A 16,963-nucleotide genomic window follows, 5' to 3' on the forward strand; every position below is an offset into this window, starting at 1 on the left:
CGTCAGTAGGAAAAGGGAGAGAAGGAAACGTAGTAGGTGAATATGGATTGGGGGTAAGAAACGAAAGAGGAAGCCGCCTGGTAGAATTTTGCACACAACATAACCTGATCATAGCTAACACTTTGTTCAAGAATCATAAAAGAAGGTTGTATACATGGAAGAATCATGGAGATACTAGAAGGTATCAGATACACTCCTGGAAATTGAAATAAGAACACCGTGAATTCATTGTCCCAGGAAGGGGAAACTTTACTGACACATTCCTGGGGTCAGATACATCACATGATCACACTAACAGAACAAAGGCACATAGACACGGGCAACAGAGCATGCACAATGTCGGCACTAGTACAGTGTATATCCACCTTTCGCAGCAATGCAGGCTGCTATTCTCCCATGGAGACGATAGTAGAGATGCTGGATGTAGTCCTGTGGAACGGCTTGCCATGCCATTTCCACCTGGCGCCTCAGTTGGACCAGCGTTCGTGCTGGACGTGCAGACGCTTCATCCAGTCCCAAACATGCTCAATGGGGGACAGATCAGGAGATCTTGCTGGCCAGGGTAGTTGACTTACACCTTCTAGAGCACGTTGGGTGGCACGGGATACATGCGGACGTGCATTGTCATGCTGTTGGAACAGCAAGTTCCCTTGCCGGTCTAGGAATGGTAGAACGATGGGTTCTATGACGGTTTGGATGTACCGTGCACTATTCAGTGTACGGCCAGTGTAGGAGATCGCTCCCCACACCATGATGCCGGGTGTCGGCCCTGTGTGCCTCGGTCGTATGCAGTCCTGATTGTGGCGCTCAACTGCACGGCGCCAAACACGCATACGACCATCATTGGCACCAAGGCAGAAGCGACTCTCATCGCTGAAGATGAGACGTCTCCATTCGTCCCTCCATTCACGCCTGTCGCGACACCACTGGAGGCGGGCTGTACGATGTTGGGGCGTGAGCGGAAGACGGCCTAACGGTGTGCGGGACCGTAGCCCAGCTTCATGGAGACGGTTGCGAATGGTCCTCGCCGATACCCCAGGAGCAACAGTGTCCCTAATTTGCTGGGAAGTGGCGGTGCGGTCCCCTACGGCACTGCGTAGGATCCTACGGTCTTGGTGTGCATCCGTGCGTCGCTGCGGTCCAGTCCCAGGTCGACGGGCACGTGCATCTTCCGCCGACCACTGGCGACAACATCGATGTACTGTGGAGACATCACGCCCCACGTGTTGAGCAATTCAGCGGTACGTCCACCCGGCCTCCCGCATGCCCACTATACGCCCTCGCTCAAAGTCCGTCAACTGAACATACGGTTCACGTCCACGCTGTCGCGGCATGCTACCAGTGTTAAAGACTGCGATGGAGCTCCGTATGCCACGGCAAACTGACTGACACTGACGGCGGCGGTGCACAAATGCTGCGCAGCTAGCGCCATTCGACGGCCAACACCGCGGTTCCTGGTGTGTTCGCTGTGCCGTGCGTGTGATCATTGCTTGTACAGCCCTCTCGCAGTGTCCGAAGCATGTATGGTGTGTTCTTTTTTCCATTTCCAGGAGTGTAGATTATATAATGGTAAGACAGAGATTTAGGAACCAGGTTTTAAATTGTAAGACATTTCCAGGGGCAGATGTGGACTCTGACCACAATCTATTGGTTATGAACTGTAGATTAAAACTGAAGAAATTGCAAAAAGGTGGGAATTTAAGGAGATGGGACCTGGATAAACTGAAAGAACCAGAGGTTGTACAGAGTTTCAGGGAGAGCATAAGGGAACAATTGACAGGAATGGGGGAAACAAAAACAGTAGAAGAAGAATGGGTAGCTCTGAGGGATGAAGTAGCTAAGGCAGCAGAGGATCAAGTAGGTAAAAAGAATAGGGCTAGTAGAAATCCTTGGGTAACAGAAGAAATATTGCATTTAATTCATGAAAGGAGCAAATATAAGAATGCAGTAAATGAAGCAGGCAAAAAGGAATACAAACGTCTCAAAAATGAGATCGACAGTAAGTGCAAAGTGGCTAAGCAGTTATGGCTAGAGGACAAATGTCAGGATGTAAAGGCTTATCTCAGTAGGCGTAAGATAGATATTGCCTACAGGAAAATTAAAGAGACCTTTGGAGAAAAGAGAGCCACGTGTATGAATATTAAGAGCTCAGATGGAAACCCAGTTCTAAGCAAAGAAGGGAGAGCAGAAAGGTGGAAGGAGTATATAGAGGGTCTAACAAGGGCGATGTACTTGTGGACAATATTATGGAAATGGAAGAGGATGTAGATGAAGATGAAATGGGAGATACGATACTGCGTGAAGAGTTTGACAGAGCACTGAAAGTCCTGTGTCGAAACAAGGCCCCGAGAGTGGACAACATTCCATTAGAACTACTGACAGCCTTGGGAGAGCCAGTCCTGACAAAACTCTACCATCTGGTGAGCAAGATATATGAGACAGGCGAAATACCCTCAGACTTCAAGAAGAATATAATAATTCCAATCCCAAAGAAAGCAGGTGTTGACAGATGTGAAAATTATCGAACTATCAGTTTAATAAGTCATGGCTGCAAAATACTAATACAAATTCTTTACAGACGAATGGAAAAACTAGCAGAAGCCGACCTTGGGGAAGATCAGTTTGGATTCCGTAGAAATGTTGGAACACTTTAGGCAATACTGACCCTACGACTTATCTTAGAAGTTAGATTAAGGAAAGGCAAACCTACGTTCCTAGCAATTGTAGACTTAGAGAAAGCTTTTGACAATTTTGACTGGAATACTCTCTTTCAAATTTTGTTGGTGACAGGGATAAAATACAGGAAGCGAAAAGCTATTTACAATTTGTACAGAAACCAGATGGCCGTTATAAGAGTAGAGGGACATCAAAGGGAAGCAGTGGTTTCGAAGGGAGTGAGACAGGGTTGTAGCCTCTCCCCGATGTTGTTCAATCTCTATATTGAGCAAGCAGTAAAGGAAACAAAAGAAAAATTCGGAGTATATGTCAAAATCCATGGAGAAGAAATAAAAACTTTAAGGTTCGCCGATGACATTGTAATTCTGTCAGAGACAGCAAAGGAATTAGAAGAGCAGTTGAACGTAATGGATAGTGTCCTGAAAGGAGGATATAAGATGAAAATCAACAAAAGCAAAACAAGTATGATGGAATGTAGTCGAATTAAGTCGGGTGATGCTGAGGGAATTAGATTAGGAAATGAGACACTTAAAGTAATAAAGAGTTTTGGTATTTGGGGAGCAAAATAACTGATGATGGTCGAAGTAGGGAGGATATAAAATGTAGACTGGTAATGGCAAGGAAAGCGTTTCTGAAGAAGAGAAATTTGTTAACATCGAGTATAGGTTTAAGTGTCAGGAAGCCGTCTGAAAGCATTTGTATGCAGTGTAGCCATGTATAGCAGTGAAACATGGATGATAAATAGTTTGGACAAAAAGAGAGTAGAAGCTTTCGAAATGTGGTGCTACAGAAGAATGCTGGAGATAAGATGGGTAGATCACATAAGTAATGAGGAGGTATTGAATAGGATTGGGGAGAAGAGAAGTTTATGGCACAACTTGACTAGAAGAAGTGATCGGTTGGTAGAACATGTACTGAGGCAACAAGGCATCACCAATTTAGTATTGGATGCCAGCGTGGAGGGTAAATATCGTAGAGGGAAACCAAGAGATGAATACAGTAAGCAGATTCAGAAGGATGTAGGTTGCAGTAGGTACTGGGAGATGAAGAAGCTTGCACAGGATAGAGTAGCATGGAGAGCTGCATCAAACCAGTCTCAGGACTGAAGACTACAACAACAACAACAATTTCACTGAGTTTCATTTCAGTATATTCACTGTGGCATAACGCACTGCGGAGAGACTTCTTGAACACACCGCATTATTTTTAGTGTCTCGTTTGCTAATCTAAAGTCCCTCAGCATCGCCCGATTTAATTTTAGTGCATTCACTAATCCTTGTTTTGCTTTTGTTGATGTTCGTCTTATGCCCTCCTTTTCAAACGATGGTGATTCTGCTTTACCGCTTTTCCAAGTCTTTTGCTCACTCTGACAGGATTACGATATCATCTGCAAACCTCATAGTTTTTCTTTCCCGTCTTTGAACTATAATTCCTTCTCACATTTTTTCGGTCTACTTTACTGCTTGCTATCGCCCTCCCAACTTCTTTGTTGACTGTGACACAATTACGATGTCATCTGGAAACCTCAAAGATTTTCTTTCTCCTCTCTGGACTTTAATTCCTTATCCAATTTTTCTTTGGTCTCCTTTACTGCATGTTCAATATACAGGTTGAATGACATGGTAGTTTGAGATGAACAAGCTATCATAAGAGGGTAAGTCGTGGTGAGTGGCAACAAACCAATCAGAAGAGTGGGGCCATTAAAAGAACAACAAATGTAACAATGGGATTAGCAGGCTGCCAGACTGTAGTACTAGGGCAGTTTGAGACGCTTATGCCAGAGTGACGCTTGTGCAGCGATAGAGCTTTCACATTCGCTCCTTTACCTAACCCACAACGAACCTATCACATTCCAAAGATGTAAACTGAAGGTGGAAGGGGCAGAAAAGAAAAGCTAGAGTCGGAACTACTGATGTCAGCTGCATTGGGACTTTATGTGATACCAGTGGTGATGAGTGAAAATATGTACCAGACTGGGATTCGAACCTAGGATCTCTGCATTAGCCACAGCACCATCTGGACACATTGTTGACCGCAACTGTGTGTACTATCTCGGAATGCCTCCTACCTGACCCAAGTTCACACCCAGCACCACCGATTCGCTGCCCTAGCTACGTCTTTCATTCCCGATAACTATAGATTCCTGCTGGAGCTCGAATGTAAATGTGCATCCACACTGGAGGTTGTGGATTCATTGCCCATCGATGTGAATCAATTATATAAAATATGGCGTTTCAGTCTTCGATCGCTATTCTTTATTTTCAATTACCGGTTTCATGCTACCGAACCGAGTGTTCTGTACAGACAAGTTACTCTGTAACTACAATATATGATCTGAAGATGGGCAGCTAGCCCAAAACCGGCAGTTGAAAATACAGAATAGCCATCGAAGACTGAAACGCCATCTTTTATTAAATGAACGAAATCAGAATTCCCATTGAGACTGTCATGTCTAGTTTTGATAATCAGTTATATGTATGCATGGTGCCTTTTTTTTGGTACTTGTCATCTTGGTGGGCAATGAATTCAAGACTTTCAGTGTGGATGCGCAGTTAGTTTCGACCTCCTGTGGGAAACTAAATAACCGATCAAGGAGAACACGGATGGCTACTGGGCGTAGGTAGTGCTTGGTGTAAATGTGGCTTGGCTAGAGGAAGGATCTGCACATTTGTGAAAGATACTGTGTCCAGATGGTGTGGTGGTTAACACAGCTGCACACTAAGCGGAGATCCCAGGTTCAACTCCCAGTCTGGCACGCATTTAAATTCGTCGCTACTAAAACAGAAAAATTAAACCCCATGCAAACAGGGTGACTTTATGCGGTATCAGTGGTGATGAGTGGAAATGTGTACTGGACTGGGATTCGAATGCAGGATCTCAGCATTAGCCACAGCCAGGATATCTGCATTAGCCACAGCACCATCTGGACACAACTGTGTGGACTATCTCGAAATGCCTCCTACCTGACCCAAGTTCACACCCAGCACAGCCACCACAGCCCCATCCACATCCTTCATTGCCGCTAACTACAGATTCCTGCTGGAGGTCGAATGTAAATGTGCATCCACACTGGATGTTGTTGATTCATTGCCCATCGATGTGAATCAATTACATGTAAGCATCATGCCTTTTTTTGTTTTTTACTTGTCTCATATCGGTGGGCAATGAATCTACCACTTTCAGTGCAGGTGCACAGTTAGGTTCGACCTCCCGCAGGAAGCTAAAATAACCGATCAAGGAGAACACCGATGGCGACTGGGCATAGGTAGTGCTAGGTGTGTATGTAGTCTGGGTAGAGGGCACGCCGAGATAGTTCTCACATTTGTGAAGAATACTGTGTCCAGATGGTACGGTGGTCAGCACAGCTGCACACTAAGTGGAGATCCCAGGTTCGAATCCCAGTCTGGTACCCACTTTAATTTGTCGCTGCTAAAAATGAAAAACTACACCCCGTCCAAACAGGCCTTGGAAGGCCTAACGGTGTCGAACGGCCGCCGCGTCGTCCTCTCAGCCCAGGGGCGTCACTGGATGCAGATACAGAGGGGCACGTGGTCAGCACACCGCTCTCCCCGCCGTTGTCAGTTTTCTTGACCGTAGCCACTACGTCTCAGTTAAGTAGCTGCTCTGTTTGCTGAGTGCTCCCCACTTGCCAACAGCACTTGGACCGGTGTTACCACTGCGGCAAGGCCATTGGCTGCTTCGTCGCTACTGATTCCGCATGAAGGCCAAATGCATCAATAGTTCTACATCTACATCTACATCCATAGTCCGTAAGCCACCTGAAGGTGTGTGGCGGAGGGTACTTTGAGTATTTCTACAGGTTCTTCCTTCTATTCCAGTCCCATACTGTTCGTGGAAAGAAAAATTGTCGGTATGGCTCTGTTTGGGCTCTAATCTCTCTGATTTTATCCTCTTGGTCTCTTCGCGAGATATACGTACGAGGGAGCAATATCCTGCTTGACTCCTCGGTGAAGGTATGTTCTCAAACCTTCAACAAAAGCCCGTACCGAGCTACTGAGCGTCTCTCCTGCAGTCTTCCACTGGAGCTTATCATCTCCGTAGCGCTTTCGCGATTACTAAATGATCCTGTAACGAAGCGCGCTGCTCTCTGTTGGATCTTCTCTTTCTATCAACCCTATCTGGTACGAATCCCACACCGGTGAGCAATACTCAAACAGTGGGCGAACAAGTGTACTGTAACCTACTTACTTTGTTTTGGGATTACATTTCTTTAGGATTCTTCCAATGAATCTCAGTCTGGCATCTGCTTTACCGACGATCAACTTTATATGATCATTCCATTTTAAATCACTCCCAGATAATTTATGGAATTAACTGCTTCCAGTTGCTGACCTGCTGTATTGCAGGTAAATGGTAAAAGATCTTTCTCTCTATGTAATCGCAGCACATTACACTTGTCTACATTGGGATTCAATTGCCATTCCCTGCACCATACGTCGGAGATCCTCCTGCAGTTTTCCATTGTTACAACCTCTAGATATACATCATACGCAAAAAGCCTCAGTGAACTTCTGATGTTATCCACAAGGTCATTTATGTATATAAGAACTTTCAGCATTGCAGCGCGTCAGCAATCGTAATTATCTAAATAAATTATGAATAATCCGCCTCGATTGCGAAAATTCCCGGTGTTTACCCAGGTTTCAACGTGGATAACCACGCCATCTTCAGAACAAAATTGCCCATTTAGGCAAGCTGTATTTTATTTTGTTCTGAAGAAGGCGTTGTTATCCACGTTGAAACCTGGGTAAACACCGGGAATTTTCGCAATCGAGGCGGATTATTCATAATTTATTTATGTATATTGTGAATAGCAATGGTCCTACAACACTCCCCTATGGCACACCTGAAATCACTCTTACTTTGGAAGGCTGCTCTCAATTGAGAATTACATGCAACATTCTGTTATCTAGGAACTCTTCAATCCAATCACACAATTGGTCTGATAGTCCATATGCTCTTACTTTGTTCATTAAATGACTGTAAGGAACTGTATCGAACGCCTTGTGGATGTCAAGAAACATGGCATGCAACTGGGAACCTGTATCTGTGGCCCTCTGAGTCTCGTGGACGGATAGCGGGAGTTGGGTGTCACACGATCGTCTTTTTCGAAACCCATGCTGATTCCTACAGAGTAGATTTCCAGTCTCCAGAGAAGTCATTGTGCTCGAACATAATACGTTTTCCTTCCATTTACTTTCCTTTCTCCCCCTCCACCTTCAAATTACGAAAGATGTATCGCACCTGCAGATTCTGTGTGGTGTCTGTCCTTTCGGACATGTCTGGAAAAACATGCACCACAAATCTCGAGTGTAGCTACAGATCAGTCTGTCACTAAACACCGCTGCGTAAGGCCAGTTATCACAGCGAAAGCCCTAGTCTGCGTAGCTATGTCTGCAAAAGTGTCACCCCACACAAATGTACCATCACTGCACTAGATGGTTGTGTTGTTGTTGTTGTTGTTTACCTGTGCGCCCGAGGCCCTGCCCTCCGAGGACGCCCTGCTGCTGAGCGAGCGCTGGCGCAGGTAGTCCTTGTCGTCGAAGATCCTGACGTCGCCGCCGCCCGGCTTGTGCGTCACGTTGGCCAGCGAGCCCACCTTGCTCTCCGCCTTCACCTCCAGCTTGTGGCTCTCGATCTGCGGGCAGGAAGACAGACGGCAAGGGTTAGACAGCGGCCAGCGCGGCCTAAGCTACTATAGTCCGAACAAAGAACGATGGCGGTTCGCGCGCGTCAGGGCACAGGTGGGGATTCCATTGTTGACGATTCCAAGCGACAGACGGGGTACCTCCCAGAAAACGTATATCCCTAAAACTGTGCCTCTCGCTTGCTTGTCAAGAATTTATCACACACCATCACAATCAGCGATGACAACTCGCGACAAATGGAATCGAAATTCACTAAGCAACTCGCCACGATCACGTGTAATGCTCGCATTAGCTACAGCATTCACATCAGAGCGCTCAGAGTATACTGAACGCTCATTGGCTGCCGGAGAACGCGTGACATAGGTGCGTAGAACAAGCATAAACTCGACCGCCATCGTTCGTGAATCCGACTATAGCACACCAGCTCCACCATGTGGCGGGCACCACCAGGTGAACCTGGGCTGTATCGAACTGCTGGACATAGCGTCTATATCTTGGGCCATGGACGATATACACTGCGCATTATAATACCTAGCGATGGGAAAAACCGATAGGGTAAAACCGATACCGATATTTTAGTTCTGAATAACTGGTATTGTATGGTCTCAGTTATAACTTCTATTCTTGTTATTTTTTACTAGTAACTGTGGTAAAAAACGCAAATGTCATTTGGCCATAACAGCAGTGCTAGAATTTTTCGTTTTTAAATAAACATTTTTAAACAAAGGAGTAATTTTTATTCGTAAAATTTCGACTGATTTAAAATCAGTCCTAGTTTGTTAACAACGCTGATAGAAACGAGCCACAAACACATGAATTGGTACAACATTGCTTAGACAATAATTTACCCACTGCCAAGTGTCATGGTTTAAGGTTATGCATGTATGTGCAGTGCGCAACAAGACTTGCCCTCCCTCTCCTCCCCCCCCCCCCCCCCCCCGGTCTATGCGGCAGTTTTTCTCGCTGTCGTTGCCAGACATCTAATGGTTGGTTGGTTTTTTGGGGAAAGAGAGCAAACAGCGAGGTCATCGGTCTCATCGGATTAGGGAAGGACAGGGAAGGAAGTCGGCCGTGCCCTTTCAGAGGACACATCTAATGTATTGCAGAATGGCACCAACCCTAGTCTGGAAATATTTTTACGAAGCGGCGTAGCAGTGGAGTAGAATGTTTCATACGCTTTAAAAGATTAAAGAATTGTCTGCCATTTCTATGAAATAATTAAAGTGGAGAGAAATTATGCTAACAGCAACAAATTAAAAACTTAATAACAATTCATTCATAGTGTGCAGTATGAACAGGGTAGCTAATCTGCTGCCTGTGTCTACAATACATGCCTTTATCTGCGTGTAGCCCTTGAAACTGGACAAATTAACACGAAAAGTAGAGTTTTTCAGCCTCAGTTTTCACTCTTCAGCACTGACTATTCGGAAGACCAAAATAGTTGTATAATCCCAGATCACAATTTCTGGCTGATGAGTGTTCATATTTCATTGCATGCATTGGTTGCTAGCGTGTGTGGGAGTGTCAGAGTGTTGCATGGGTCGCTTCAATCAGATGCAAGGGGAGAATCAAGCGACCACATATTTGCATCTGTACATTCATTCAGGCATGGAGATTTCTGCACACACTTAATTCTTATAGAACAGACGTAGCATCTGAAGTAATATGTAGCCATCCAGGTGTTGTGATGTATATATTCGGTTCTGAGCTGCAACAGCGTACTCTGAGTGTCCAAGTTTATATTCAGTGTGGGGAGAGTACGAGCAATGTTCATATTCGGGGATTATAGTGTGAGGATATTGTAAAGCACATTTCATAAAACTGTCTTACACCTACTCGTGGCTGGTTAATCAGCCAGCAGCCAGATAAGCGAGAGGCACCGCTCCAGCTGTTCACTGTTGTGTCCCCCCTACCCTCCATCTCTACACCCTTCATCTCCTTTCCCAAGGTGGCCTCCATCACCTCCCCCTCCCGGATGATGCCCTCTCTCTCCCTCCATTTATCCCTTCTATCAACTACGATCCTCACCCCCCTCCTTTCCTCCGTACTTTCCCCGGGCTCCCTCTCCACCCGTCCATCCTCTTTTCCCCGCCTACCCTCTCTCTGCCCCTCTTCTCTCCCCCGAGTCCTTTTGCATTTCCCTCCTCTGCCTTTTCCCATTCCCCCTCGCGTCTGCCCTGCGCCCCCTTATGAGTCCTTTCCTTCCTTTGGTACCCCCATTTCGTTTTTCCTCTCCTCCCTCCTTGTTTCCCCTCCCCCCCATCTGTCCAAGTCCCCCACCTCACTGCCCTTGGCTATGGTGTGTCATATCACATGAGTCCTCTCCCTCCTTTGGTTCTCCCCCTTTTTTTTTCCTCTCCTCCCTCCTTGTTTCCCCTCCCCCCCCATCTGTCCAGGTCCCCCCCCCCCCCCCCATCTGCCCTTGGCTAGGGTGTGTCATCTTTGTGCCAACATTTTAGTGCAGTGTTTACAGTGAGTGGACAGTGTTGTGTGTCTTTTACAAACTATTGCGAACGGACATCATACTGTCGCTGGGTGTGATTTCATACCTCTTGCAAACAGAAACCAGAATGTCGCCATGTTTTTTAATTGTCTGTCCTACTATGTTACCTGTCTGCTTCCTGTGTATTTTATTCGCTTTGCCAACCCTTTGCTTATGTTTTAACTTTCCACCATTTTCCGCCGTTTTACTATTTAAGCCAACGTTTTATCGCCTGCTTCCATTGTTTCTTGTCTTCTTCTTACGCTTTAAAAAGTCTGTAGGCTGCAGAGCAGCGTAATGAGTTGCTGCCAGCCCGCCCCCTTCGGGGCGAATCGGATTTCAATAAACGAAAGAAAGAAAAAACTCCAACTGTACCGCCGTGTGTCAGACAATAGGCCTGCAACGCCGCGGGCGGCACTCCCTGCGATTAGGCAAACAGGACGCGCCCTTCCTCCGCCTATCTCCATCCCTTCTAATGAGCTGCCGGAGCCACTCTGCTGGATTATTTGCCGCTTATCGGCAGCTCGTTAAGCTCATCAGCATAATTCGAGGCGCCGGTCGTCTTATTTATAGGCGTTTAGCGGCAGTCGATTAGGGATAGACGCAACTCCTGCAGTCATGATCAGAAGAGCAGCTAAGAGCTACAAGTAAAGGGCGCGATCAGATACCTGTACGATTCTGAACACATTAGGCGAACGAAGTTGCTCTCCTTATAACGGCTGTTTATCGTCGATCTAGCGATCCAAGCGACTGGAAAAGACACAGGGCATTCCTCTTTTTGACGAGTGCTAGAGGACGGAAACATGTAATAGTGTGCCTGTGTAATGGTTCTTTATTTACGTGACCATTAGGGCACTCCAACCCCAGTTCTCGATACCAGTAATATCGTACTACTTTTCCGCGACGTAACATATTTTTGTGACGTTGTTCACATTTCCAGAACGAGATTTTCACTCTGCAGCGCAGTGTGCGCTGATATGAAACTTCCTGGCAGATTAAAACTGTGTGCCGGACCGAGACTCGAACTCGGGACCTTTGCCTTTCGCTGGCATGTGCTCTACCATCTGAGCTACCGAAGCACGACTCACGCCTCGTCCTCACAGCTATACTTCTGCCAGTACCTCGTCTCCTACCTTCCAAACTTCCTGAGTTCGAGTCTCGGTCCGGCACACAGTTTTAATCTGCCAGGAAGTTTCATTATTCACATTTGGTTTTATTAATGTATAGGTACTCCGATGTATCGACGTATTACAGTGATATGGCTCTTGTGTGAATTCGTTTCTCTGAGACTGTCATAATCTTTGACTTACTTGTAACCGTTTTGGCGCGAATGCGCACAGGGCAGTGTTTGTTTCACATTGGAAGAAGTTGTCATTTCGCTTTGTAAAAGAACAGTCAAGTCTTGTGTTTGGTTAAAGTGGAAATTAAATATATGCGGATTGATACAAAACTCTTTTCTTGGTGATGTGACAATTAAGAAGAAGTATATGTGAATTTACGAGAAGTGTAATAAAAATGTGGATCGTGAACACCAAATCAAAAAAATTATTTCTACCATACCTTTGTTCTGATCTGGGATTGTTTGATCATTAAGAATTTCCTGAAAAACGCATTTGCTAGGTCTTCAAATATTGATAAAATACAGATCTAAATGCAGATCTGGACCTTCTAGCAGTCAATGTGGAATCACCCTAGAATCAACAAGATGAGCCATAACAACTTCGACGGAATCTACGTGGGTATCCATTCAAGATAGGTGCCAAAATTAATGACTTTTTTTTTTACAGTGACTTCATTATTTACATTCTGACGATACCATCCACAGTCAATAACTTTGTTGTTGCCCAATAAAGCGAATATATGCTGCGTGAGCAACATTATTAATCTGATTTCTAACCTACTTTGGTGGTGGTGGTATTGTTAGACCTTTATGGTCGTTCGTTAAAATGTCAGCTTAAAAGTTATTCACTCTTAAGCTAGATATGCACGTGACAGTGTCCCACTCTCGGAGAGCTCGTGCGAGTGAGTCATGCCGTGTAAGCACGACATGTCATGTAAACAGAGTTAGCAGTGTACGAGAGTGGTGTAAGACCTCAGATAATCGATTTCAGCGAGTTTAGACCTCTCGTACTGACGGTAACCTCCATCTCTCGAGAGCTGCTCGCAGTAGCTCTCAGACAAGAAAAAACTACACCGGGGTTGTCGAGACAGGTGGTGGTACTCGGAGGTGCTGATGGGGCATATTGTGTCCAGGACTTGTGCCGTATTTCGCAGTTTTCAGGTTATTACATCTCACTAATTTTGTTGTTGTGGTCTTCAGTCCTGAGACTGGTTTGATGCAGCTTTCCATGCTACTCTATCCTGTGCAAGCTTCTTCATCTCCCAGTACCTACTGCAACCTACATCCTTCTGAATCTGCTTAGTGTATTCATCTCTTGGTTTCGCTCTACGATGTTTACCCTCCACGCTGCCATCCAATACTAAATTGGTGATGCCTTGTTGCCTCAGAATATGTCCTACCAACCGATCCCTTCTTCTAGTCAAGTTGTGCCACAAACTTCTCTTCTCCCCAATCCTATTCAATACCTCCTCATTAGTTGTATGATATATGTTGTGGTGTGCAGGAGAGCCAACCCGTATAACTAAAGGAGGCCGAAATGCACGCGTTTTAGTTCACGCAGACTGGCGTGAGGTCTGGAACATGACAAGGGAATTAGAATTGAGAAAAACGGACGTAGCTGGTGGAATACCTAACTTTAATCCCTTAATGACGAACGTCGCTCTTGACGGTACGTGATTTACAATATCAATAGAAACTGACAATGGCGCCTTGCTAGGTCGCAGCAAATAACGTAGCTGAAGGCTATGCTAACTATCGTCTCGGCAAATGAGAGCGTAGAAGTCAGTGAACCATCGCTAGCAAAGTCGGTTGTACAACTGGGGCGAGTGCTAGGGAGTCCTTCTAGACATGCCGTGTGGCGGTGCTCGGTCTGCAATCACTGATAGTGGCGACACGCGGGTCCGACGTATACTACCGGACAGCGGCCGATTTAAAGGCTACCACCTAGCAAGTGTGGTGTCAGGTGGTGACACCACAATCTACCCATCTAATCTTCAGCATTCTTCTGTAGCACCACGTTTCGAAGCTTCTATTCTCTTCTTGTCCAAACTAGTTATCGTCCACGTTTGAGTTCCATACATGGCTACACTCCATACAAATTCTTTCAGAAAAGACTTCGTGACAAATCTATACTCGATGTTAACAAATTTCCCGGGTTCGATCCCCGCCACTGCCTAAATTTTGATAAATAATCAGCATTGGTGGCCGAAGACTTCCGGCATAAGAAGTCAGCCTCATTCTGCCAACGGCCTTGTCAAAGAGAGCGGAGGAGCGGATAGAGGTTCAGGGCACTCTCTTGTCCTAGGGGTGGGAAATTGCCCCTAAAGGCGGAAGAATCAGCAATGATCAACGACATGAGGATGCAGAAGGCAATGGAAACCACTGCATTAAAGACACGTAACGTGTATCGACAGGACATGTGGCCTGTAGTTGAAGAAGTGTCATGATGATCTCTCCATTGGCAAAAGATTCCGGAATAGCCCCCCATTCGGATCTCCGGGAGGGGACTGCCAAGGGGGAGGTTACCAAGAGAAAAAGATTGAATAATCAACGAAAGGATAATGTTCTACGAGCCGGGGTGTGGAATGTCAGAAGCTTGAACGTGGTAGGGAAAATAGAGAATCTGAAAAGGGAAATAGAAAGGCTCAATCTAGATATAGTAGGGGTCAGTGAAGTGACGTGGAAGGAAGACAAGGATTTCTGGTCAGATGAGTATCGGGTAATATCAACAGCAGCAGAAAATGGTATAACAGGTGTAGGATTCGTTATGAATAGGAAGGTAGGGCAGAGGGTGTGTTACTTTGAAGAGTTCAGTGACCGGGTTGTTCTAATCAGAATCGACAGCAGATCAACACCGACAACGATAGTTCAGGTATACATGCCGACGACGCAAGCTGAAGATGAACAGATAGAGAAAGTGTCTGAGGATATTGAAAGGGTAATGCAGTATGTAAAGGGGGACGAAAATCTAATACTCATGGGCGACTAGAATGCAGTTGTAGGGGAAGGAGTAGAAGAAAAGGTTACAGGAGAATATGGGCTTGGGACAAGGAATGAAAGAGGAGAAAGACTAATTGAGTTCTGTAACAAGTTTCAGCTAATAATAGCGAATACCCTGTTCAAGAATCACAAGAGGAGGAGGTATACTTGCCGGGAGATACGGGAAGATTTCAATTAGATTACATCATGGTCAGACAGAGATTCCGTAATCAGATACTGGATTGTAAGGCGTACCCAGCAGCAGATATACATTCATATAGTAGTGATGAAGAGTAGGCTGAAGTTCAAGACATTAGTCAGGAAGAATCAATACGCAAAGAAGTGGGATATGGAAGTTCTCAGGAATGACGAGATACGTTTGAAGTTCTCTAACGCTATAGATACAGCAATAAGGAATAGCGCAGTAGGCAGCACAGTTGAAGAGGAATGGACATCTCTAAAAAGGGCCATCACAGAAGTTGGAAAGGAAAACGTAAGTACAAAGAAGGTAGCTGCGAAGAACCCTGGGTAACAGAAGAAATACTTCAGTTGATTGATAAAAGGAGGAAGTACAAACATGTTCCGGGAAAATCAAGAATACAGAAATACAAGTCGCCGAGGAATGAAACAAATAGGAAGTGCAGGGAAGCTAAGACGAAATCGCTGCAGGAAAAATGTGAAGACATTGAAAAAGATATGATTGTCGGAAGGACAGACTCAGTATACAGGAACGTCAAAACAACCTTTGGTGACATTAAAAGCAACGGTGGTAACATTAAGAGTGCAGCGGGAATTCCACTGTTAAATGCAGAGGAGAGAGCAGATAGGTGGAAAGAATATATTGAAAGCCTCTATGAAGGTGAAGATTTGTCTGATGTGATAGAAGAATAAACAGGAGTCGATTTAGAAGAGATAGGGGATCCAGTATTAGAATCGGAATTTAAAAGAGCTTTGGAAGACTAACGGTCAAATAAGGCAGAAGGGATAGATAACCTTCCATCAGAATTTCTAAAATCATTAGGGGAAGTGGCAACAAAACGACTATTCACGTTGGTGTGTAGAATATATGAGTCTGGCGACATACCATATGACTTTCGGAAAAGCATCATCCACACAATTCCGAAGACGGCAAGAGCTGACAAGTGCGAGAATTATCGCACAATCAGCTTATCAGCTCATGCATCGAAGCTGCTTACAAGAATAATATACAGAAGAATGGAAAAGAAAATTGAGATTGCGCTAGGTGACGATCAGTTTGGCTATAGGAAAAGTAAAGCCACGAAAGAGGCAATTCTGACGTTACGGCTAATAATGGAAGCAAGGCTAAAGAAAAATCAAGACACGTTCATAGGATTTGTCGACCTGGAAAAAGCGTTCGACAGTGTAAAATGGTGCAAGCTCTTCAAGATTCTGAAAAAAGTTGGGGTAAGCTATAGGGAGAGACGGGTCACATACAATATGTACAACAACCAAGAGGGAATAATAAGAGTGGACGATCAAGAACGAAGTGCTCGTATTAAGAAGGGAGTAAGTCAAGGCTGTAGCCTTTCGCCCCTACTCTTCAATCTGTACATCGAGGAAGCAATGATGGAAATAAAAGAAAGGTCCAGGAGTGGAATTAAAATACATGGTGAAATGATATCAATGATACGATTCGCTGATGACATTACTATCCTGAGTGAATGTAAAGAAGAATTAAATGATCTGCTGAACGGAATGAACAGTCTAATGAGTACACAGTATGGTTTGAGAATAAATCGGAGAAAGACGAAGGTAATGAGGATTAGTAGAAATGAGAACAGCGAGAAACTTATCAGGTTTGATGGTCACGAAGTCAATGAAGTTAAGGAATTCTGATGCCTAGGCAGTAAAATAACCAATGACGGACGGAGCAAGGAGGACATCAAAAGCAGACTCGCTATGGCAAAAAAGGCATTTCTGGCCAAGAGAAGTCTACTAATATCAAATACCGGCCTTAATTTGAGGAAGAAATTTCTGAGGATGTACGTCTGGAGTACAGCATTGTATGGTAGTGAA

The 16,963-nt window shown here is 45.1% G+C and overlaps 1 protein-coding gene across 1 annotated transcript in view; it reads right to left on the minus strand.

Annotated features, from left to right (window-relative positions):
• The window catches only part of LOC126293208 (histone-lysine N-methyltransferase 2D-like), a 301,425-nt gene that overhangs the window by 22,372 nt on the left and 262,090 nt on the right, over positions 1-16,963 (minus strand). Inside the window, exon 7 of the mRNA XM_049986332.1 lies at positions 8,165-8,335. Coding sequence (XP_049842289.1) covers positions 8,165-8,335 — 171 coding nt within the window. The remainder of the gene's footprint in view (positions 1-8,164; positions 8,336-16,963) is intronic.

The sequence above is a fragment of the Schistocerca gregaria genome, chromosome 10 (genome assembly GCF_023897955.1).
Source record: "Schistocerca gregaria isolate iqSchGreg1 chromosome 10, iqSchGreg1.2, whole genome shotgun sequence".
Classification (NCBI taxonomy): Eukaryota; Metazoa; Arthropoda; class Insecta; order Orthoptera; family Acrididae; genus Schistocerca; species Schistocerca gregaria.